The sequence below is a fragment of the Lepidochelys olivacea genome, assembly GCF_965140295.1.
Source record: "Lepidochelys olivacea isolate rLepOli2 genome assembly, chromosome: 2".
NCBI lineage: Eukaryota > Metazoa > Chordata > Testudines > Cheloniidae > Lepidochelys > Lepidochelys olivacea.
In genome coordinates, this window is record NC_140412.1 from 148,447,873 (window position 1) to 148,474,075 (window position 26,203).

Consider the following 26,203-nt stretch of genomic DNA (forward strand, 5'->3'; position numbering starts at 1 on the left):
GAAGACTGCGAAGAGTTACAAAGGGACCTCCCAAAACTGAGTGACTGGGCAACAAAATGGCAGATGAAATTCAATGCTGATAAATGCAAAATAATGCACATTGGAAAACATAATCCCAACTATATATACACATACACAGAAAGGTGGAATCTAAATTAACTGTTACCACTCAAGAAAGAGCTCTTGGAGTCATTGTGGATATTGTTTTGAAAATATCCATTCATTATGCAGCAGTAGTCAAAAAAAGCTAACAGAATGTTGGGAATCATTAGGAAAGGGATAGATAATAAGACAGAAAATATCATATTGCCTCTATATAAATAGATGGTATGGCCACATGGCGTGCAGATGTGACTGTCCCATCTCAAAAATGATATATTGGAATTGGAAAAGGTACACAGAGAAGAGCAACAAAAGTGATTAGGTGTATGGAACAGCTTCCATATGAGGAGAGATTAATAAGAGTGGGACTTTTCAGCTTGGAAAAAAGAAGACTAAAGGGGGATATGATAGAGGTCTATAAAATCATGACTTGTGTGGAGAAAGTAAATAAGGTTTAAAACAAACAAAAGGGAGTATTGCTTCACACAATGCAGTCAACCTGTGGAACTCTTTGCCAGAGGATGCTGTGAAGGCCAAGACTATAAGAGGGTTCAAAAAGAACTAGATAAATTCATGGAGGATAGGTCCATCAGTGACTATTAGCCAGGATGAACAGGGATGGTGTCCCTAGCCTTTGTTTGCCAGAAGCTGGGAATGGGTGAAAGGGGTTGGCTCACTTGATGATCACCTGGTCTGTTCTTTCCCTCTGAAGCACCTGGTATTGGCCACTGTCAGAAGACAGGATACTGAGCTAGACGGACCCTTAGTCTGACACAGTATGGCCATTCTTATGTTCTCCCAGGCTGCAAAAGCCAGCTGACACTCCTGTAGAGCCCTACATTACTGCTTCAGCTTCCTTCTGAGTCCAGTCACCCGCCTCCCCACTTCTTTTCTATGGCTCTCCTCCTGTTTCATAGCTGTAAGATGAAGCTAGGTGTTCCTGCACTAGAAAACACTCTTGGTCCCACTCATCACTGAGGGAACCTTGAGATCATAGAATATCAGGGTTGGAAGGGACCTCAGGAGGTCATCTAGTCCAACCCCCTGCTCAAAGCAGGACCAATCCCCAATTAAATCATCCCAGCCAGGGCTTTGTCAAGCCTGACCTTAAAAACTTCTAAGGAAGGAGATTCTACCACCTCTCTAGGTAACGTATTCCAGTGTTTCACCACCCTCCTAGTGAAAAGGTTTTTCCTAATATCCAACCTAAACCTCCCCCACTGCAACTTGAGACCATTACTCCTTGTCCTGTCCTCTTCTACCATTGAGAATAGTCTAGAACCATCCTCTCTGGAACCACCTCTCAGGTAGTTGAAAGCAGCTATCAAATCCCCCTCATTCTTCTCTTCTGCAGACTAAACAATCCCAGCTCCCTCAGCCTCTCCTCATAAGTCATGTGTTCTAGACCCCTAATCATTTTTGTTGCCCTTCACTGGACTCTCTCCAATTTATCCACATCCTTCTTGTAGTGTGGGGCCCAAAACTGGACACAGTACTCCAGATGAGGCCTCACCAATGTCGAATAGAGGGGGACGATCACGTCCCTCGATCTGCTCGCTATGCCCCTACTTATACATCCCAAAATGCTATTGGCCTTCTTGGCAACAAGGGCACACTGCTGACTCATATCCAGCTTCTTGTCCACTGTCACCCCTAGGTCCTTTTCCGCAGAACTGCTGCCTAGCCATTCGGTCCCTAGTCTGTAGCTGTGCATTGGATTCTTCCATCCTAAGTGCAGGACCCTGCACTTATCCTTATTGAACCTCATCAGATTTCTTTTGGCCCAATCCTCCAATTTGTCTAGGTCCTTTTGTATCCTATCCCTCCCCTCCAGCGTATCTACCACTCCTCCCAGTTTAGTATCATCCGCAAATTTGCTGAGAGTACAATCCACACCATCCTCCAGATCATTTATGAAGATATTGAACAAAACCGGCCCCAGGACTGACCCCTGGGGCACTCCACTTGACACCGGCTGCCAACTAGACATGGAGCCATTGATCACTACCTGTTGATGATGATGGGGGCTGTTCTTGCACCTGCATCTTAAAAGAAAAGTTAAACTATCTGCTGTACCATCAAGTGTTGTGGGTAGCTGTGGTAGTAGGGCCAGGGACCTGAGGTTTGTGCTCTTCCTCTCCCTCACGCATTTGGAGTACCTATCTCTCCTCAGGACTCCTGTACAAAAGTTGATTCCATAGAATTGCTGCACTGTCACCGCAACCCATTCATATGTGAACACCTCATAGTCCTCTGCACAGGGGCAGCAGCAAACTATACCTGGTTTCCCCACTGCAATTGTGAAATGCTATCATGCATGAGAGTTCAGTGGTCTGGCCTTCACCCTGCCCCTTCTTCTGATCACCTGAATCTACATTTTCCCCATACCCTTAAACTCTTCCACCCCCTTTTCCACCACTTTTCTCCTCCATCCTTTTCATTTTAGATTAAGATATTTGTTATAATCCCATCTCCTTCCACAGTCCTTTCTTTCCTTCACTATCACAGAATGGTAAGGACAAAGTGGCCACTCTTGTACTGCTCCCTGAATTTGAAATGTTATCCTAGCACTTTCACTCCCAGGGGAGGAGGTTTCCTGTCTGTGCTGTTGAGTAATTGTCGTCTTGGTTCTATTCAGGGGAAGAGACCATCACAGCTGACCTAGACTGTTTTTAAAACCACCAAAGGGGAAAAACAAACAAAAACACTCACACAAAAACGAGAGATTAGGGCAAATGCAGTAGCAGGAGTGGCATAAATTTGTTGGGTAAAGTAAATAAGTGTTCTGACAGCTTATTTAAGCAATTTGTTTAAACTGAAATTTTTTTGTATTCAATAGGTATTGGTTCATTGATGGTGTCATTCATTGTGAGCTTATATTATAACACCATTTTAACCTGGGTGATGTGGTATTTCATTAACTCCTTCCAAGAGCCCCTTCCTTGGAGTGCCTGCCCACTAAATGGGAACAGAACAGGTAATTAATATTTCAAGTCTCTTGTTGGTGTTAAGGTTGCAAAGTGTTACCAACTCTTTTTTATTCCTATAATATGGCATTAAGTCCTACTGTACAGATTTTTTAAATGGCTCATTTTAAAATCTTCTCTTTCAACTAGGGCTGTCAAGTGATTAAAAAATTGTGATTAATTGCACAGTTAAAGAATAATAGAATACCAATTATTTAAATATTTTGGATGTTTTCTACATTTTCAAATATATTGATTTCAACTATCACACAGACTATGATGTGAACAGTGCTCACTTTATATTATTTTTAATTACAAATATTTGCACAGTAAAAAAAATAGTATTTTTCAATTCACCTAATACAAATGATGAAATGCAATCTCTTTATCATAAAAAGTTGATCTTACAATTCTAGAAATATGTACAAAAATAACTGCACTCAAAAATAAAACAATGCAAAACTTTACAGCCCACAAGTCCACTCAATCCTACTTCTTGTTCAGCCAATCGCTCAGAAAATCAAGTTTGTTTACATTTCCAGGAGATAATGCTGTCCGCTTCTTGTTTACAATGTCATCTGAAAGTGACAACAGGTGTTTGTATGGCACTGTTGTAGCTGGTTTTCAAGGTTCCTTCCCCACTCTGAACTCTAGGGTACAGATGTGGGGACCTGCATTAAAGACCCCCTGTCATAAATATAAAGGGAAGGGTAAACCCCTTTAAAATCCCTCCTGGCCAGAGGAAAAATCCTCTCACCTGTAAAGGGTTAAGAAGCTAAAGGTAACCTTGCTGGTACCTGACCAAAATGACCAATGAGGAGACAAGATACTTTCAAAAGCTGGGAGGAGGGAGAGAAACAAAGGGTTTGTGTCTGTCTGTATGCTGCTTTTGCCAGGGATAGAACAGGAATGGAGTCTTAGAACTTTTAGTAAGTAATCTAGCTAGGTATGTGTTAGATTATGATTTCTTTAAATGGCTGAGAAAAGAACTATGCTGAATAGAATGATGATTCCTGCCTGTGTACCTTTTTTGTAACTTAAGGTTTTGCCTAGAGGGATTCTCTATGTTTTGAATCTAATTACCCTGTAAGGTATCTACCATCCTGATTTTACAGAGGTGATTCCTTTACTTCTATTAAAAGTCTTCTTGTAAGAAAACTGAATGCTTTTTTATTCTCAGATCCAAGGGTTTGGGTCTGTGGTCACCTATGCAAATTGGTGAGGATTTTTGCCAAACCTTTCCCAGGAAGTGGGGTGCAAGGGTTGGGAGGATTTTGGGGGGGAAAGACGTGTCCAAACTACGTTTCCCAGTAAACCCAGTTAGAGTTTGGTGGTGACAGTGGAAATCCAGGGTCAAAGGATAAAATTAATTTGTACCTTGGGGAAGTTTTAACCTAAGCTGGTGAAAGTAAGCTTAGGAGGTTTTCATGCAGGTCCCCACATCTGTACCCTAGAGTTCAGAGTGGGGGAGGAACCTTGATACCCCCAAGCTTATTCTTACCAGCTTAGGTTTAAAAACTTCCCCAAGGTACAAACTTTGCCTTGTCCTTGAACAGTATGCTGCCACCACCAAGCGTTTTAAACAAAGAACAGGGAAAGAGCCCACTTGGAGACGTCTTCCCCCAAAATATCCCCCCAAACCCTACACCTCCTTTCCTGGGGAAGGCTTGATCAGAATCCTCACCAATTTGTACAGATGAACACAGACCCAAACCCTTGGATCCTAAGAACAATGAAAAAAATCAATCAGGTTCTTAAAAGAAGAATTTTAATTAAAGAAAAAGGTAAAAGAATCACCTCTGTAAAATCAGGATGGTAAATACCTTACAGGGTAATTAGATTCAAAACATAGAGAATCCCTCTAGGCAAAACCTTAAGTTACAAAAAGGCACAACAACAGGAACATACATTCCCTCCAGCACAGCTTATTTTACCAGCCATTAAACAAAATGAAATCTAATGCATTTCTAGCTAGATTTCTTCTTCCTGGTAAGTAAGTAAGTAAAGGAGTACTTGTGGCACCTTAGAGATTAACCAATTTATTTGAGCATAAGCTTTCGTGAGCTACAGCTCACTTCATCGGATGCTGTAGCTCACGAAAGCTTATACTCAAATAAATTGGTTAGTCTCTAAGGTGCCACAATTACTTCTTTTCTTTTTGCGAATACAGACTAACACGGCTGTTACTCTGAAACGTAACTTAACAGGAGTTGTAAGGCTGCATTCCTGATCTGTTCCCGGCAAAAGCATCACACAGACAGACCCTTTGTTCCCCTCCTCCAGATTTGAAAGTATCTTGTCCCCTCATTGGTCATTTTGGGTCAGGTGCCAGTGAGGTTATCTTAGCTTCTTAACCCTTTACAGGTGAAAGGGTTTTGCCTCTGGCCAGGAGGGATTTTATAGCACTGTATACAGAAAGGTGGTTACCTTCCATTGATATTTATGAGACTGGTGTAGCAAGATATTTATGTCCCAGATGCACTAAAGATTCATATGTCCCTTCATACTTCAACAATTCCAGAAGATATGCATCCATGCTGATGACGGGATCTGCATGTTCATTTTCATCATCTGATTCACATGCCACCAGCAGAAAGTTGATTTTTTTTTTGGTGGTTCAGTTCTGTAGTTTCTGCATTGGAGTGTTGCTCTTTTAAGATTTCAGAAAGCATGCTCCACACCTCATCTCGCTCCGATTTTGGAAGGCACTTCAGATTCTTAAACCTGCGGTCGAGTGCTGTAGCTATCTTTAGAAATCTCACATTGGTACCTATGTGTTTTGTCAAATCTGTAGTGAAAGTGTTCTTAAAAACGAACATGTGCTGGGTCATCATCGGAGATTGCTATAACATCAAATATATGGCAGAATGTGGTTAAAATAGAGCAGGAGACATACAATTCTCCCCCAAGGAGTTCAGTCACAAATTTAATTAATTCATTCTTTTTTAAAAATGAGTGTCATCATCATGGAAGTATGTCCTCTGGAATGTTGGCCAAAGCATGAAGGGGCATACGAATGTTTAGCATATTTGGCACATAAATACCTTGCAATGCCAGCTACAAAAGTGCCATGCAAATCATAGAATATTAGGGTTGGAGGAGACCTCAGGAGGTCATCTAGTCCAGCCCCCAGATCAAAGCAGGGCCAGCACCAACTATATCATCCTAGCCAGGGCTTTGTCAAGCCAGGCCTTAAAAACCTCTAAAGATGGAGATTCCACCACCTCACTAGGTAACCCATTCCAGTGTTTCACCACCCTCCTAGTGAAACAGTGTTTCCTAATGTCCAACCTAGACCTCCCCCACTGCAACTTGAGACCATTGCTTCTTGGTCTGTCATCTGCCACCACTGAGAACAGCCTAGCTCCATCCTCTTTGGAACCCCCCCTTCGGGTAATTGAAGGCTGCTATCAAATCCCCCCTCACCCTTCTCTTCTGCACACTAACAATGCTTCACATGGGGAGACAAGCTGCTAGTGGGCATTGTCTTATGACTGTAGGATCACAACCAGGCAAGCTGTTAAGCACTGGGAGAAAGACTTTGGAGTGAGCTATGCTTTTAGATGAGAGTGTATCTTGTTACTTAAGTCTAGGTTTTAGAATGTATTTAATGATTTTGTTTAATATATAACCATTTGTTTCCATTATTTCAACTTACCATTTGAATCTCTATTCCTCATTAAACTTTTGCTTGTTTTTTCTATAAACATATCTAAGTGCTATGTGTTAAGCAGAGCTGTGACCTAAGGTGTAACAGATAACCTGATATATAGTGTTCCTTTGAGAGCAGAATATCTGTGTCTGTGAACACTGAGTGGATCAGGGGCTGGGCACTCCAGGGGGATGTTTGGTGGCTTTGGGGCTTGGAGTGTTCCTATCACTAACCTACAGAGGGATAGTGGAGCCTCTGCAGTTTGAGAGGAGAGTGATTGTGTTGTCTGTGGCCAGTGGAGGTGAGGAGCTGACATCCAGCAGACACAGTAAAGGCTCTCTCATGCTATAGGTAGGTGATAACAAGGTGCCTCATAACCTTGGGTGCTCCCAGGAAGCATCACAGAGAGCCACCTTTTGAAAAAGAAATTTAAAAATTTTTTCACCCAAACATGACAAACAAAAAAGAGGTGATAGTTTAACAGTCTCAACTTCAGATTTCAAACACCTAGCATTCCTGGAACCACCTCAGTGGTACTGACTAAACCCATTATCCTACTGAGTTAGATCAGAGTACCATGCAGTTTGCTGTCTATGGGTCTTTAAGAGAAGACCTGGGCAACTAGTATCTTATTTGGATAAGAAAGACATTAAAAACACCTTGGCACTTTTTGTAAGAGGAAGGAATTTTCCCCAATGTTCTTCAACAAAATGTTTCCATCCCCACTGTTGTGTAAGATGCTGTGTACTGGTTGCCTTCCACACTCCATCTCCTGGAGCTAGCTGAATTTCAGTAGTGCTATACTTTACAGTTTGTGAAGTGCTTTGGGATTTCTTGGATTATTCCAGATCCCAGATGTATAGAAACTGAATAGGTCATGAAAGGGTTGATCTAGTTTTCCAGAGTGACAAATTCCTGAGATCAGATGTTCTGACTTAAAATAAATAAATATCATAATCACAGACTTTAAGGTCAGAAGGGACCATTATGATAGTCTAGTCTGACTTCCTGCACAACGCAGGCCACAGAATCTCACCCACCCACTCCTGTAACAAACCCCTAACCTATGTCTGAGCTATTGAAGTCCTCAGATTGTGGTTTAAAGACTTCAAGGTGCAGAGAATCCTCCAGCAAGTGACCCGTGCCCCAGCAAGTGATTCCTGCCAATCTGCCCTGGAGGAAAGTTCCTTCCCAACCCCAAATATGGCGATCAGCTAAACCCTGAGCACGTGGGCAAGACTCACTAGCCAGACACCCAGGAAAGAATTCTCTGCAGGAACTCAGATCCCACCCCATCTAACATCCCATCACAGACCACTGGGCACATTTACCACTAATAGCTGACGATCAATTAATTGCCAAAATTAGGCTATCCCATCGTATCATCCCTTCTATAAACTTATCAAGCTTAGTCTTGAAGCCAGATATGTCTTTTCCCCCACTGCTTCCCTTGGAAGGCTGTTCCAGAACTTCACTCCTCTGAGGGTTAGAAACCTTCATCTAATTTCAAGTCTAAGCTTCCTGCTGGCCAGTTTATATCTATTTGTTCTTGTGTCCACATTGGTACTGAGTTTAAATAATTCTTCTCCCTCAGTGGTATTTATCCCTTGGATATATTTATAGAGAGCAAATATATCTCCTCTCAGCCTTCTTTTGGTTAGGCTAAACAAGCCAAGCTCTTTGAGTCTCCTTTCATAAGACAGGTTTTCCATTCCTCGTATCATCCTAGCAGCCCTTCTCTGTACCTGTTCCAGTTTAAATTCATCTTTAACATGGGAGACCAGAACTGCACACAATATTCTAGATGAGGTCTCACCAGTGCCTTGTATAACGGTACTAACACCTCCTTATCTCTACTGGAAATACCTCGCCTGCTACTTCCCAAGACCGCATTAGCTTTTTTCACAGCCATATCACATTAGTGGCTCACAGTCATCCTATGATCAACCAATACTCCAAGGTCCTTCTCCTCCTCTGTTACTTCCAAGTGATGTGTCCCCAGTTTATAACAAAAATTCTTGTTATTAATCTCTAATCCCTTGCACTTTTCCACTATTAAATTTCATCCTATTACTATTACTCCAGTTTACAAGGTCATCCAGATCTTCCTGTATGATATCCTAGTCCTTCTCTGTATTGGCAATACCTCCCAGCTTTGTGTCATCTGCAAACTTTACTAGCACATTCCTGCTTTTTGTGCCAAGGTCCCTAACCTCTTCATTAAAGATGGAGGCAAAGTATTTGTTTAGCTATTGGGCCATGCCTAGATTATCCTTAACCTCCACTCCCTCCTCAGTGTTTAGTGGTCCCACTTCCTCTTTCTTTGTTTTCTTCTTATTTATATGGCTATAGAACCTTTTACTATTGGTTTTAATTCCCTTTGCAAGGTTCAACTCTACAGGGCTTTTGGCCTTTCTCACTTTATCCCTACATGTTCTGACCTCAATAAAGTAGCTTTCCTTGCTAATCCCTCCCATCTTCCACTCCTTGTCGGCTTTCTGCTTTTTCTTAATCACCTCTCTGAGATGCTTGCTCATCCAGCTTGGCCTACAACTCCTGCCTATGAATTTTTCCCCTTTCTTGAGATGCAGGCTTCTGATAGTTTCTGCAACTTTGACATGAAATAATTCGCCTTAGATCCACAAGTTTTTCAGTCCAATCCACTTCCCTAACTAATTTCCTTAATTTTTTAAAGTCAGCCCTTTTGAAATAAAAAACCCTAGTCACAGATCTATTTTTGTTTATCCTTCCATTTAGATTGAACTGAATTAGCTCATGATCGCTCAAACCAAGGTTGCCCCCTACAACCATTTCTTCTAGTACTCACCAAAACCAAATCTAAAATGGCATCCCTTTTATTGGTTCAGCAACTGCTTGGTGAAGGAACCCATCAGTTATTGCATCCAGGAAAATCTGAGCCCCTATTATTATTACTAGCACTTGTCCTCCAGTCTATATCTGGGAAGTTAAAGTCTCCCATGATCACACAATTCCCATTAGTATTTACTTAATTAAAAACATTAAAGAAGTCTCTATCCATATCGAGATCAGATCCTGGCAGTCTATAGCACACCCCATGCACTGAGGCTCAAGTAGCTTTCTTCCCCAATGTGATTTTTGCCCAGACAGACTGTCTTGTCCATTCCAACACTTATTTCTTTACAGTCTACCTCATCATTGATATACGATGCTCCATCACCTTTGCCTTTATTTCTGTCTTTCCTAAACAGCACATACCCTTCAATACCTGTAGTCCAGCCATGACTACTATTCCACCATGTTTCTGTTATCCCTATAATATGTGGTTTCACTTCCTGCACCAGTAGCTCTAGTTCCTCCATTTTGTTACCTAGGCTCCTCCCATTAGTGTACAAATATCTTAATTTTTGCTGTTTGGCCTCGCTCACATTCTTTACCCGATTAGGCACAGACATTCTACCACCAGTATCACCTATTAGACTGGTATGCACACTACCCTTCCTCCTTATGTCCATTCTCCTACCCACGGCTGTATCCTTTCTTACTTTGTTTTCTTCCCTCTCAATGTTAAAATCCGGCATGGCGATTACCTAGACATCTCCCAACCATCTCCCCAAATTCCTAGTTTAAAGCTCTCTTGATCAGTTGTGCCATCCTCCATCCTAGACGTCTATTTCCCTCCTTACTCAGTGAAGTCCATCCCAAGAGAACAGTCCTCTGTCCATGAACGCTTCCCAGCGGCCATAGCCACTTCCCAAAGCCCTCCTTATAGCACCAGTGCCTGAGCCATCTGTTGAGCATCATAATCTTGTCACACCTTTGTTGCCCTTCTCTAGGAACAGGTAGAATCCCACTGAAGATCACCTGAGCCTCGATTTCCTTAAGCGTCTTCCCCAGCCTGGCATAGTCTCCCTTGATAAATTCCAGCGAGAATCTAGCCTTATCATTTGTTCCCACATGAAGGGCAATCAGTGGATTCTTTCCCGCTCCTGTTAGGATCCTCTTCAGCCTCAGGTCCTCATCCTGTATCTTAGCACCTGGCAGACAGCACACCCTTCTGTTCTCTGGATCAGCTCATTACAGGCCTGTCCATTCTTCTCAGTAAGGAGTCCCCAATCACGTAGACCTGCCTTTTCCTGGCAATGGTGCGATACTCCAGTCTATCCCCTGTTCCCTCTGGCTGCAAGTCCTCTCGATTCCTATTGTCCCTTGCAATCCTCTGCAACCCATCCCGTATCCTCCTGGGGCTCATATTTGGTGTTGTTATCTCCATTGACTCTTGCCCTCTTCCTATACGGCTAGCTGCTCTTTTCTTCTTCCTTCCCCTCTCACCTTCAGTGACCACTTGCTGTGCCCCTTCTTAATTTTCCAACTCCGCAAACCTGTTCCTGAGCTCTGTTTCTTCTTCACTAGCCCATCTTTTCCTCTGCCTGGTTCTCTTAGTCACATGCTTCCACTGTCCATTTTCCTCACCCAGCAGTCTCCCCTCAGAGTTCTTTGGTCCTGCTTCCATCTGCAAGTCTGACCTTTTCCCTTTAGCCTCCTCATGTCTTTGCTCCTTCATCTGCTTGAACCCCCTTCTAAACTCAAACAAACAGAGTTTCCACCTGCATCTCCAATCCTCAGATCTTTTCTTCCACCAGCTCTATCAGGCGGCACTTCATGCAGACAAAACTCTTTTCAGGTACCCCCTCCAGGATCATGTACATGCCTCAGCTTCTACAGCCAGTCATCTTCATTGTGTCTTCCACTACTTGGGTCACTACCACTGCTGCCTCTGTATTGGTCATAGCCTTCCTACCTAAGTCCTTCTCCTCCAACAGAATTGTCACTCAAACTCCCCTGTTTACAGCTCTGTTTGCTGGCTCCTGTGCCACTGCAGCTGTCCTAGCTGCTGCCTGACTGGCTGGCTGCCTTTATAGGACCCCTAGTCAGAGAAGCCCCGCCCCCTAATCAGGGCTCAGCTTCTCTCCCAGCACACTGCCCCTACCAGCCTCTTCTCCTCCAACAGAATACCTTCTCCTCCAACAGAACTCCCACTCAAACTCATATGGACCACCTCAACCTCCCACTCTTGATAACACAACATCCTTGTTGTTATGAGGCAGGCAGCTCCTCCAGCTCTTGTGTAGAACGGGACAGAATCGCACTCATTCCCACAAAAACTATTTAGGCACCTAGACCACCTGACTCTACAGATGGGGTTCCTATTCATGGATCACAAGTAGAGATAGTCCTAGGGCTGGTCTACACTGGGAATTTACATTGGCATAGCTATTTCTCCCAGGGGTGTGAAATATGCATACCCACAGAAAACACAGCTATACTGATCTACCCCTAGTGTAGACAGTGCTAGGTTGACAGAAGAATCCTTCCATTGATCTAGCTACTACCTCTCGGAGTGGGAGGGTGGATTACCTACACTGGCAGGAGAACCCCTCCTGTCTGTGTAAGTAGGGTCTATGCTGAAGTGCTACAGCAGCACAGCTACAACATTTAAAATGTACACATTTGGGCACCTATCTCCATGAGAACAGTGGGGCTTAGGACACATCGTTGTCATCAGCATCTCCCATTGGCTATCTTAGGCAGCTCCCCACCTAGTGTGCTAGCTTTTGTGAACTGCAGTCTAAGGCATGTATCTCATGGACACCTCAGCAGTGGGAGGGGCATGGGCAATGCCCCTACTTCTGGCTGCGCAGAGGGACCCTGCTCCCAACACCTTCCCCAGTGACCTCCCACCCTGCGCCCGGCCTGGGGCCACCACACTCTCCCTGCCAGAGTTACCTGTGGGGAGTGGGGGCTCTGCTTTCTCCTGCACCTCCCCACATTTCTGGCTCATTTGTCCCGTCCCAGCAGCAGGCCCAAGTGGGGAATATAGGGGGCGGGGCAGAGCCGCTTCTCACACCAGCTGAGGCTGGCTGCTCAGTCGCTGCCTAGCAAGCTGGAGACCCCCATTCCTCTGCACATTTCCAGGTCACTTGGCCCCTGTCCCTGTCAGCTGGGACCAGGCAGGGAGCAGAGCGGATGAGCCACCACTGCCTCCCCGCCAGGCTCTCTCCCAGGCGGGGTCCCTGAGCTGAGTCAGCCGACACGAGAAGCAACTCCATACTGGACTTTCAGCTCCCTGCCCAGGCCCAGCTGCTGGGGAAGGGGCCAAGCAAGCTGGAAGTGCCAAGGGAGACGCACAGCAGCAGGACAGAGCTAGCAAGGCTCTCGCAGAAATGTGGGGGGGCACTTGACCCCACATGCATCACCTCTTTTACAGGTAGTCTTTGTCCATGCTTTATTGCCTAAGACTAAAGGTCACCCAGGAGGGTGTGGCACTGGAAGGAATTGAACTCTGGTCTCCCAAATTCCATGCTAGTGCTCTAATCACTGGACTATTTTGAGATGGGTGTGGTTGCTTAGGAACTGTGAAATATTAGCTTTCCTGACCTGAACAGTGCTGAAGCTTTATCCCTGCACACTTCTTGAGGTTCCTGTAACCAAAGTCCCCTTGTAAGCTGGTATGGTCTCTCACCAGCCTATCTGGATCTAGTCCTGCAGGAGAGAGAAAGGCAGGGAAATGCCTAGTTTGAGGATGCTGCTGGCTCTTAGGTGCCTGGGTGTCAGGACTAAGGAAGTTATGCACAGGCCCAGCAACATATCCATACTATTGTAGGACTGGAAGGGACCTCAAAAGGTCATCTAGTCCAGTCCCCTGCATTCATAGCAGAACTAAGTATTATCTGGATCAGAGGTGGGCAAACTATGGCCCACAGGCTACATAGGGGTTGGAAAACTATATGGAGGGCCGGGTAGGGAAGGCTGTGCCTCCCTAAACAGCCTGGCCCCCACCCCTTATCTGCCCCATTCCACTTCCTGCCCCCCGACTGCCCCCCTCAGAATCCCTGACCCATCCAACCCCCCTGCTTCTTGTCCCCTGACTGCCCGCTCCTTGGACCCCCACCCCTAACTGCCTCCCGGGACCCCAGCCCCGATCCAACCCCCCCCTTCTCCCTGTCCCCTGACTGCCCCAACCCCTATCCACACCCCTGACAGGCCCCCTGGGATTCCCACACCCTATCCAACCCCCCCCCCGTTTCCTGTTCCCTGACTGCCCTCCCCAAACCCCCAACTCATTCAACCGCTCCCTGACTGCTGCACTGGGACCCCTGCCCCCTTACCATGCCGGAACCAGCCATGCCGCCATGCTGCCCAGCAAGAGCGGTGGGCCAGAGTGCTGGCGGTGCGGCATGCTCAGGCTGCAGGGGAGGGGGCTGGCGGTGAGCCTCCCCGGCCTGAGCTCAGGGGCCAGTCAGAAAGGTCCTGCAGGTCAGATGTGGCCCATGGGCCATAGTTTGCCCACCTCTGATCTAGATAATACTTAGTCCTGCCATGAATGCAGGGGACTGGACTAGATGACCTTTTGAGGTCCCTTCCAGTCCTACAATAGTATGGATATGTTGCTGGGCCTGTGCATAACTTCCTTAGTCCTGACACCCAGGCACCTAAGAGCCAGCAGCATCCTCAAACTAGGCATTTCCCTGCCTTTCTCTCTCCTGCAGGACCAGATCCAGATAGGCTGGTGAGAGACCATACCAGCTTACAAGGGGACTTTGGCTCCAGGAACCTCAGGCAAAAAAGTTTGCCCACCCCTGATCTAGATCATCCCTGACAGGTGTTTGTCTAACCTGCTCTTAAAAATCTCCAATGATGGAGATTCCACAACCTCTCTAGGCAATTTATTCCAGTCCTTAACCACCCTGACTGTTAGGAGGTGTTTCCTAATGTCCAACCTTAACCACTCGTGCTGCACTTTAAGCCTATTGCTTCTTATTACAAGGAGGGAGAAAAATTGTTTTCCTGAACCACTGAGGATAGGACAATCTTTTATGTACTTGAAAATGTCTACCAGCTGCCAACTAGACACTGAGCCGTTGATCACCACCCATTGAGCATGACAATCTAGCCAGTTTTCTATCCACCTTATAGTCCATTCATCCAATCCATACTTTAACTTGCTGGCAAGAATACTATGGGAGACTATCAAAAGCTTTGCTAAAGTCAAGATATATCATGTCCACTGCTTTCCCCATATCCACAGAGCCAGTTATCTCATCACAGATGGCAATCAGGTTGGTCAGGCATGACTTGCCCTTGGTGAATCCATGTTGACTGCTCCTGATCACCTTCCTCTCCTCCAAGTGCTTCAAAATGGATTCCTTGAGAACCTGCTCCATGATTTTTCCAGCGACTGAGGGGGGGCTGACTGGTCTGTAGTTCCCCAGGTTCTCCTTCTTCCCTTTTTTAAAGATGGGCATTATATTTGCCTTTTTCCAATTGTCCAGGACCTCCCCCAATCGCCATGAGTTTTCAAAGATAATGGCTAATGGCTCTGCAATCACATCAGATCAAGGGACATAATCATTCCCCTCTATTCGACATTGGTGAGGCCTCATCTGGAGTACTGTGTCCAGTTTTGGGCCCCACGCTACAAGAAGGATGTGGAAAAATTGGAAAGAGTCCAGCGGAGGGCAACAAAAACGATTAGGGGACTGGAACACATGACTTATGAGGAGAGGCTGAGGGAACTGGGATTGTTTAGTCTGCAGAAGAGAAGAATGAGGGGGGATTTGATAGCTGCTTTCAACTACCTGAAAGGGGGTTCCAAAGAGGATGGACCTAGACTGTTCTCAGTGGTAGCAGATGACAGAACAAGGAGTAATGGTCTCAAGTTGCAGTGGGGGAGATTTAGGTTGGATATTAGGAAACACTTTTTCACTAGGAGGGTGATGAAACACTGGAATGTGTTACCTAGAGAGGTGGTAGAATCTCCTTCCCTAGAAGTTTAAGGTCAGGCTTGACAAAGCCCTGGCTGGGATGATTTAGTCGAGGATCGGTCCTGCTTTGAGCAGCGGGTTGGACTAGATGACCTCCTGAGGTCCCTTCCAACCCTGATATTCTATGATCAGCCAATTCCCTCAGCACCCTGCATTAGATCTGGACCCATGGACTTGTGCATGTCCAGTTTTTCTAAATAGTCCTTAACCTCTTCTTTCACCACTGAGGACTGCTCACCTCCTCCCCATACTTTGTTGCCCAGGACAGCAATTTGGAAGCTGACCTTGTCTGTGAAGACTGAGGCAAAAAATAGCATTGAGGACTTCAGCTTTTTCCACATCTGTCACTAGGTTGCCTCCCCCATTCATTAAGGGTCCCACACTTTCCCCGACCTTTTTCTTGTTGCTAACATACCTGTAGAAACCTTTGTTACCCTTCACATCCCTTGCTAGCTGCAACTCCAGTTGTGCTTTGGCCTTCCTGATTACACCCCTGCATGCTCGAGCAATATTTTTATACTCCTCCCTGGTCATTTATCCAGATTTCCACTTCTTGCAAGCTTCCTTTTCACGTTTAAGTTCACTGAAGATTTCACAGTTAAGCTAAGCTGGTTGCCTGCCATATTTGCTATTCTTTCTGCACATTGGGATGGTTTGTTCCTGTGCCGTCAATAAGGCTTCTTTAAAATACAGCCAGCTTTTCTGGACTCCTTTCCCCCGCATAGTAACCTCCCAGGGGATCCTGCCCATCAGTTCCCTAAGGTCTGCTTTTCTGAAGTCCAGGGTCTGTATTTTGCTACTGTCTTTTCTTCCTTTTGTGAGGATCCTGAACTCAACCATCTCATGATCACTGCTGCCCAGGTTGCCACATTTACTGCTTCCCCTTACCCACAAGGCTTGTTACCCTTTGAAAGAAAGCTATTAGGTTGGTTTGACACGATTTGTTTTTGACAAATCCATGGCGACTGTCACTATTTGCCTTATTATCATCTTCTAGGTGTTTGCTAATTGATTGATTGTTTAATTAGTTGTGTCATTATCTTTCCAGGTACTGAAGTTAAATTGACTGGTCTGTAATTCCTCAGGTTGTACTTATTTCCCTTTTTATAGATGGGCAAATATAGTGCTCCAGTCCTCTAGAATCGTTCCCATCTTCCATTACTTTTTGAAGATAAGTTCTGATGGCTCAGATATCTCTTCATTAAGCTCCTTGAGTATTCTAGAATGTATTTCATCAAGCCCTGGTGACTTGACGACATCGGACTTGTCTAAATAATTTTTAACATATTCTCTCCTTATTTTAGCCTCTGGTCCCACCTAATTTTTACTGGCATTCACTATGTCAGATGTCCAATTGCTACTAACCTTTTCTTTCTCCTCGGTCATTTCCAAGTGATATGGCCCCAGCTAATAAAGTCTAACAAGAATTTTTGCTAAGTGGGTGGCCTTGCACTTTGCATCATTACATTTCATCCCATATCTATTACTCCAGTTTTAAAGGTCATTCAGCTCTATTTGTGTGGTATTCCAGTCCTCCTCCATGTTGACAGTACCCCCAACTTTGTGTCATCCACAAATTTTATTAGCATGCTCCCTCTTGTTGTATGCATTGGCAGAGCTGGGGATGCAGTTGGTTTGGGGTGCACTGGCAGAGGTGTGGCCTACATGGGGTTCACCCTGGGCTCCAAATCCTAGTTCCTGCCCTGGCTGTGACCCTTGGCTCTGGCCCCTGATACCTGCTCTAACCACTAGGCACAACCACCCATATCCTGATCACTGACAGTTTGAGCAGCCCCAAACACAAACAATAAGAGAACTAGAGCGGATATGGCAAATATGGACTCTGCAAAGGTCAATCTCTCTCTGATGGAGACAGTGGAAGCCCTTAGGGTGACCAGATGTCCTGATTTTAAAGGGACAGTCCTGATATTTGGGGTTTTGTCTTAAATTGGCACCTATTACCCCCCACCTTCTGTCTGGATTTTTCACACTTGCTGTCTGGTCACCCTAGAAGCCCTACAGATCTTGCAGGCTCAAGTTGCCACCCTGTAGACACAGAATGCAGTGCTGCAAGCTCAAGCCACACTGCCTTCAGCTTTGACCCCTATGCAAGCCCAAGCTCCCCTACCTGAGAAGTTTAATGGCAATAGCAACAAATTTTGTGGGTTCTTAAAATCAGCGTTGGCTCTTATTTCTGCTATGCCCACATTTGTATCCACTGATGAACTGCAAGTGAGATTATCAGCCTGCTTACTGGGGAAGTCCCGGTTTAGACATCTCCACTCCTAGAAAAATTGATCCTGCTTCTGGGACAATTTGAAGACTTCATTAAAGCTATGGTTGTGCTCTTCAGTGATCCAGGTCACAAGCGGACATCTGAAGCTGTGCTTCGGGTATTGCTGTAGGGACACCAGCCACTTACTAAAACATGCAGCAGAGTTCCAACCCATGTGTGACACTTTATGGTGCCCAGGGTTGTGACACTGATAGCTTTTTGGGGTGCCCAGGACTGAGTCACCTTTTTACTCCTTGTTTTCAGCAATAGGGAGGGGTGTGGGATTTTTTTTGTCGTAGCTGGTGTCAGCTCCTTGACACTGCCAGCCCTTCAATCACTTAAGCACTCTCCTCTGGGCTTATGCCAGCTCTAAATTCACCTTGCAAGTTAACAATAGGTGCACTCTGTCAAGGTTCCTTCCCCACTCTGAACTCTAGGGTACAGATGTGGGGACCTGCATGAAAACCTCCTAAGCTTACTTTCACCAGCTTAGGTTAAAACTTCCCCAAGGTACAAATTAATTTTATCCTTTGACCCTGGATTTCCACTGTCATCACCAAACTCTAACTGGGTTTACTGGGAAACGTAGTTTGGACACGTCTTTCCCCCCCCCAAAATCCTCCCAACCCTTGCACCCCACTTCCTGGGAAAGGTTTGGCAAAAATCCTCACCAATTTGCATAGGTGACCACAGACCCAAACCCTTGGATCTGAGAATAAAAAAGCATTCAGTTTTCTTACAAGAAGACTTTTAATAGAAGTAAAGGAATCACCTCTGTAAAATCAGGATGGTAGATACCTTACAGGGTAATTAGATTCAAAACACAGAGAATCCCTCTAGGCAAAACCTTAAGTTACAAAAAAGGTACACAGGCAGGAATAGTCATTCTATTCAGCATAGTTCTTTTCTCAGCCATTTAAAGAAATCATAATCTAACACATACCTAGCTAGATTACTTACTAAAAGTTCTAAGACTCCATTCCTGTTCTGACCCCGGCAAAAGCAGCATACAGACAGACACAGATCCTTTGTTTCTCTCCCTCCTCCCAGCTTTTGAAAGTATCTTGTCTCCTCATAGGTCATTTTGATCAGGTACCAGCAAGGTTACCTTTAGCTTCTTAACCCTTTACAGGTGAGAGGATTTTTCCTCGGGCCAGGAGGGATTTTAAAGGGGTTTACCCATCCCTTTATATTTATGACACACCCCAATCTCAAAGAGCATCTGAAGTGTCCCCCTACAGTACCCAGACGCTCACAGATATTATGTAAAAACTGTTTAAGAAACAGTATGCTCATCTAGACTGGTACAAACTCAAGATCAGGTCTCATAACATTACAGCACTGAAATATATTTCTAGTGAAACAGTCATAAATTTATGATTAATGTTAAATTTTAAGAGATACTGAGTAAGGCTAGTAAATGGAAACAAATGTTTACACATATAAAAAACAAAACATAAAACACTATCCTAGGTCTTCACTTATTAAGTGTTTCTTTTTCTGTTTAAGAAAGTAGATTTTCTCCTAAGGATTCAGTTTGACAGAGCTGCTGGTTTTCAGTCAAAACTGGAATCCAAGTATTTGTGAACATCCTGTGCCCTTCCAGTGCACCCCCAATAAAAAATTCTTCTCCTCCATTGCTTGTTGTCATTTTTTTTGTTTCGCTTTATATCATTGTTCTTTTATTAGCATTTACTTCAAACTGATGATGGGAGGCCCATTGGGAAACAATGCAATGCTTAATTTTCATGGCAATTAGCTAGATGGACAAACACTCCTGGTTTGAGATAACTGGTCTCTGCTGGTGACTTATATCTGGAGAGTCTGGGTATTAAAGTATATGTTCAGTACTTATACACAACTCCATAAATATCTGTACATACAACATACAAGGATATTAATGACCAGCATGAATCCTCAGTTTCATTTAATTTCTTACATGACACTTTTTATGGATAAATACTATGAAAGCAGTACGTTAAGTGTAGGGAGTATGTCAGACCTGATAGGAGTTGCTAACATAGTAATGAACCCTTTGCCAGCTAACACTAATAGATCCCTAGGTCACAGCTTGGTAGTAGTCATGGAGTGGAATGAGGCCACCCAGCATCATCTTTTCTCTCTCAGCCTAAACAATGATACTAAGAATGAACTGGCACTGGTGGAATAGTCATCTGGCCTGGATGACTTAGTCAACTTAAGGATCAGGATTGAAGACCACCTGACCAAACACCACCAAGAAAAAAAGATGGCCCTCCTGGCTCTCTCCAGCCCTGCTGGCTCTGGACCAACTCCCCTCATAGAATATCAGAGTTGGAAGGGACCTCAGGAGGCCATCTAGTCCAACCCCCTGCTCAAAGCAGGACCAATCCCCAACTAAATCAGCCCAGCCAGGGCTTTGTCAAGCCTGACCTTAAAAATATTTAAGGAAGGAGATTCCACCACCTCCCTAGGTAACGCATTCCAGTGTTTCACCACCCTCTCAGTGAAAAAGTTTTTCCTAATATCCAACCTAAACCTCCTCCACTGCAACTTGAGACCATTACTCCTTGTTCTGTCATCAGCTACCACTGAGAACAGTCTAGATCCATCCTCTTTGGAACCCCCTTTCAGGTAGTTGAAAGCAGCTATCAAATCCCCCCTCATTCTTCTCTTCTGCAGAAGAAACAATCCCAGCTCCCTCAGCCTCTCCTCAAAAGGCATGTGTTCCAATCCCCTAATCATTTTGGTTGCCCTCTGCTGGACGCTTTTCAATTTTTCCACATCCTTCTTGTAGTGTGGGGCCCAAAACTGGACACAGTACACCAGATGAGGCCTCACCAATGTTGAATAGAGGGGAACGATCACGTCCCTCGATCTGCTGGCAATGCCCCTACTTATACATCCTAAAATGCCATTGGCCTTCTTGGCAACAAGAGCACACTCCTATCCAGCTTCTCATCCACTGTAACCCCTAGGTCCTTTTCTGCAGAACTGCTGAGCCATTCGGTCCCTAGTCTGTAGCGGTGCATGGGATTCTTCTGTCCTAAGTGCAGGACTCTGCACTTGTCCTTGTTGAACCTCATCAGATTTCTTTTGGCCCAATCCTCTAATTTGTCTAGGGTCCTCTGTATCCTATCCCTACCCTCCAGCATATCTACCTCGCATCCCAGTTTAGTGTCATCTGCAAACTTGCTGAGGGTGCAATCCACACCATCCTCCAAATCACCAGTCCCTTCTCTGTCATCCAAACCCATACAAGTTGATCAGGTCAAGCCTTGCCTTTCTATGTCGAGAAGGCTCAATGCTGGGCATTGGGCTTCTGCCTATACTGCAGGAGACCAGAACACACTGCATCAAGCTGCTTTGCCAAGGTCCAATCTGTGCCTGAATCAGGAAATGCCAAGCCCCAACCCGATAGGGGACCCTGGGCTGGGCTGGTGCCCTTCCCCTCTTCCCAGCAGCCCATGCCAACACTCATCCACGGTATCCTGGTGATGGCCAAACTTCCTCCCTGTCTCCAGCACCTGGAGATACCCAACACCAACTTAGAGGTGGACTTGGGTGCCTCAGCCAATTTCATGAATCTGGAGTTTCCCCAAGGACACAATATCCACACTGAGCACAAGGACTCCCCCAGTTAGTGGAGTCCATAGACAGGTCACTCCTTTTGTTGGGACTAGTCACCAACAGATGGCTCCTTATGTGTATGTCTACACTGCAATTAGACCCCTGTGGCTAGCCTATGCCAGCTGACTTGTGCTCCTTGGGCTTGGGCTGAGGGGCTATTTAATTGTGGTGTAAATATTTGGGCTCAGGCTGCAGCATGAGCTCTGGGACCTTCCCACCTCACAGGGTCCAGCCAGAGCCCAAATGTCTATATCACAATTAAACATCCCCTTAGCCCAAACCCCTTAGCCAGATTCCGCTGGCATAGGCCAGCCATGGGTTTTTAATTGCAGTGTAGATGTACATAGAGGTACCTACCCTTCAAGGGCATTCAGAAACCATCTAGTTTGGGTTAATTCATGCACAGCATTTACTAGGTGTCCTTGGAATCCCCTGGTTAGTTGCCCAGAACCTGCACATCTGCTGGTGGTTAGGCAGGATATGCTTTGACTTCCTGTCTTACCAACAATGCTATCTCCCCAAAAGCAGACCTGGTGGCCAGCAACCTTTTGTTGCTTATTCAGTCTTTGAACAAATTCTGTGATACAAAGAGAGGATCCAAAAGCGACTTTGGCAACCTGCATAATCTTCCCCAATTGCTGCAGGGATTTATGTTGGCAAACAATTGCTATTTAACATATTGAGCAAAAAGAAAGCTGACCTGCACTGCCTTAACACAGCTATGACTGCCTCAATGACTTCCAGTCAGGAGCAAAGGTTCCATTTGGGTGCATTTACTCCCTCTGAACCCAATCTAGAGGAAAACCTGCAGAAGGGGTTCATTGGCCTCTCCACATCCCCAGCGGGGGGCTTAATAGTCTTTGTAAGAAGAAAGGCGGCTCCCTCCAGCCTTGTGTGGACTAGAGAGTGCTGAACAAGATTACATTCTGAAACTGGTACCCGTAACCACTTATTAATGAGTTGTTCAAAAGACTCCACTCCACCAAGGTCTTCACAAAGTTGGACCTCCATGGAGCTTATAACCCAAGGAAAGCAGATTAATGGAAGACAGCCTTCCATACCAGGTTGGCCAGTTGGAGTATTTGGTCATGCTGTTTGGATTTTGCAACACCCTGGTGACTTTCCAGCACTCCATAAAGGACACCTTTAGGGACATGCCAGAGCAATTTGCCTTCATTCACCTGGATGACATCCTGATTGTCTCTGAAAGTCAGGACCTCCACCATCATCATATGCACATTGCCTTGGAGAGACTCTGCCAAAAAAAAAAAAACCACCTCTACACAATGCTCAAGAAATTTGAATTCAATAAAGACACCATGGAATTCTTGGGATATATCATCCCACCTGAGGGACTCATGATAGACCTGTGTGAAGTGGTGACAACATCTGACTGGACAACATCCAAGGATGTATGTGGGATGCAGCAATTCCTGGGGGTTGGCAATTTCTACCAGCAATTTATTGAAGGATTCTGTAGCCTGGTTGCATCCATAACGGCAGTCCTGAAAAAGGGGACCCAGTTCACCTGGTCCATGGAGGCTCAGTTGGCCTTTGATTAACTAAAGAGGGCATTCACTTTAGCACCTACCCTGAATCACCCAGATACCACTAAACAATTTGCAATCAAGGCAGACACTTAATACTGCACCTACAGCAAAGTTTGATCTCAAAACATGGGCCTCCACAACCAATTCTACCCTGTGATTATTATTTGAAAATAACCCCAGCAGAGAAAAATATGATATTTGGGACACAGAGCTCATGGCATCTTTTGATTAATGCCACCTCCTAGAAGGGGACATTCCCAGTCCAAGTTCTGACAGTCCATAAGAGCCTAGAATATCTACTGACTGCTAAAAACCTTAGTCAATTCAGATCTGCTGGTCCCTCTTTTTGGCTCACTTAGATTTTGTTGTAACCTATTGCCTTGGGATGAGCAACTTGAAGGCACATGCCCTATCCCACAATGATGATTATCTCGAACCCGGCAAAAAGTCCTCTGCCAACATGTTCAACTTTGTCAACAGGACACTCAGTCTGTCTTCCATCCGCTGCCTGTGATCCACATCTGCCAGACACTGAATGATGCAGACACTCAACCCAGAATTCTGATGACAGAATGGCCTCCTATCATAAGGGTTGTCTTTATGGTCCAGAGGGATAACCAAAGCTCAAGTATTGAAACTATGTCACAATTCACCACTTGTTGTACATTCTGGCTAATTCAAAATCTGAAATCTAGTCTGGAGAAGCTTCTGATGGCCAGCCTACGAGCTTACATGAGGTCCTGCAACTTCTGTTCCTGTACCAAGAACCCACAATCAAATCCCGTATGGTCTCCTCCAGCCTCTGTCCATTTCAAGAGACTTCCCTGTAGAACTGCCACACAACCAGGAACACTCAGTAATCCTTGTTATTGTTGAGCTCCTAACAAAGATGGTGCACTTCATCATGTGCTGTACTGTTCCTACCTCCTGGGAGACAGCTCAGTTCTTCCTAGAAAATACCTTCTGTTATCACAGGTTAACAACTAGCATTGTATTGCCAGTTCATCTGATTCTGGCAGGAATTTCTTAGATTCCTAGGCATCAAGTCCCTCACTTTGTCTGCCTAGCGCCCACAGACTAATGGGCAAATACAGACTCAATCAAGTCTTGAAGCAGTACATTAACTGCTTTTTGAGCTACCACCCAACTGGCTTCTGCTGCTGTGCAATGCCAAATTTGCATATAACAATGCAATCCATGCCTTGACCCAACATAGCCAATTCTTTGCAAACTATGGCTTTCACCCCTACTTCCACCCAGACTTTCCCATGAGTTCCCCAGTACCAGCCACCATGGATTTTGACTACACCAGCAGAGCCAGCCTCCAGACAACCTAACAAGTGCAGCTGGCCTACAGTAAGATGCCTAATTGGCTATAAAGCAACTAATCCTGTTCTCTGATTTTATTTGGTAATCTGTTACAGATCCTGTCAAAAATAAAGGGAAGGTAACCACCTTTCTGTATACAGTGCTATAAAATCCCTCCTGGCCAGAGGCAAAATCCTTCACCTGTAAAGGGTTAAGAAGCTAAGGTAACCATGCTGGCACCTGACCCAAAATGGCCAATGAGGGGACAAGATTCTTTCAAATCTGGATGGGGGGAAAAAGGCTTTTGTCTGTGTGATACCTTTGCTGGGAACAGATCAAGGATGCAAGCCTTACAACTCCTGTAGAGTTAGTAAGTAATCTAGCTAGAAAATGCCTTAGGTTCTCTCTGTTTTTTGGTTTGTATATTTGCTGTGCTGGAGGGAATGTGTATTCCTGTTTGTGTCTTTTTGTAACTTAAGGTTTTGCCTAGAGGGATTCTCTATGTTTTGAATCTGATTACCCAGTAAGGTATTTACCATCCTTGTTTTATAGAGGTGATTCTTTTACCTTTTATTTAAATAAAATTATTCTTTTAAGAACCTGATTGATGGTTCATTGTTCTTAAGATCCAAGGGTTTGGGTCTGTGTTCACCTGTACCAAGTAGTGAGGATATTATTATCAAGCCTTCCTCAGCAAAGGGGGTGTAGAGCTTGGGGGGATTTTGGGGAAAAGACCAAGTGGTCTCTTTCCCTGTTCTTTGTTTAAATCGCTTGGTGGTGGCAGCGTATCAGGTTTTTAACTTAAGCTGGTAAGAATAAGCTTAGGGGGTCTTTCATGCAGGTCCCCACATCTGTACCCTAATGTTCAGAGTGGGGAAGGAACCTTGACATATCCTAACTAGTACCCTCTCCTGGCTACTGGTAGGGAACAGTTTTCTGGTGACTGGTGTCATGATTCCCTGTTATTGTTTCTTATAGTGGCCCCTACTGGTTGCTGCTCAGTTAGCTATTCCTCTCACCTTCTACAGCCATCCACACTGATGTGGGACTCTAGGGCGTCATAGTACAGCTGGGCCAAATTTTTTGGAAGAAAAGTTTTTGCCAAAAATGCAGTTTGGCTCAACCAAAACTATTTGTGAATTTGACACATTAGTGGAACAGTTTCAGACAAAAATAATTGCAGGAGGCTATATTCAAAAAGGGATTTGGGTTGTTCTGTGAATGGTGCCTGAGGAGAAAAATGTGGAAAATGCCAGGTTGAATCCCTACTCACTAACAGGGATTTGAACTTGGGTCTCTCCTTCCTAGGTGAGTGCCCTAGGCTAGTGGTTTTCAAACTTTTTGGGCTGTGTATCCCTTTCCAAATGATGTAGTATACCGCATATCCCCATCTGAGATAGGTATATTATGATCCTATGATTAGATGCCAAGTCTGTCTAAATAAAATGTGTTGTCTGCCATTACATGATTTTCCTCATGTATCCCCAACGAGAGCTTATGCACCCTTATGGATATATGCACCCCAGTTTGAAAACCACTGCCGTAGGCTATAGTCATTATCTCTCTGGCCCAATTACTAGTCAAGTATTTGACACAAAGCAGAATGGCTTCAACAGGAGAGACAGAGAGAGAAAGACCCAGCCCAGAATACCTACAAGTCTGGGATTAGTGCACTCACCTGAGGGGGTGGGGGTGGGGAGACCTTCACTCAAGTTCCTATTCCAGAGTTTCCTGTATCTCAGGTGAATGCCCTAGCCATTGGGGAGGGCAGAAAAAGGGTGAATGCACATGCCATCATGTCCTCCTTCTGTCCCGTCAATCTAGCTCTTCATTTCCTGTGCTTTCTCACACACACACACAGCCCACAATAAAATGTTTCATTCCATTTAAACAATTTTTGTCAACACTTCCGATTTGCCAAAAATTCTGAATTTCAG

The 26,203-nt window shown here is 44.9% G+C and overlaps 1 protein-coding gene across 2 annotated transcripts in view; it reads left to right on the forward strand.

Annotated features, from left to right (window-relative positions):
• Window positions 1-26,203, forward strand: part of LOC311517073 (sodium-dependent neutral amino acid transporter B(0)AT3-like) — a 103,235-nt gene that overhangs the window by 42,849 nt on the left and 34,183 nt on the right. For both annotated transcript variants that reach the window (XM_084621646.1, XM_084621647.1), the window contains one exon: window positions 2,942-3,079. In XM_084621646.1, the coding sequence (XP_084477772.1) occupies window positions 2,942-3,079 (138 nt within the window). The remainder of the gene's footprint in view (window positions 1-2,941; window positions 3,080-26,203) is intronic.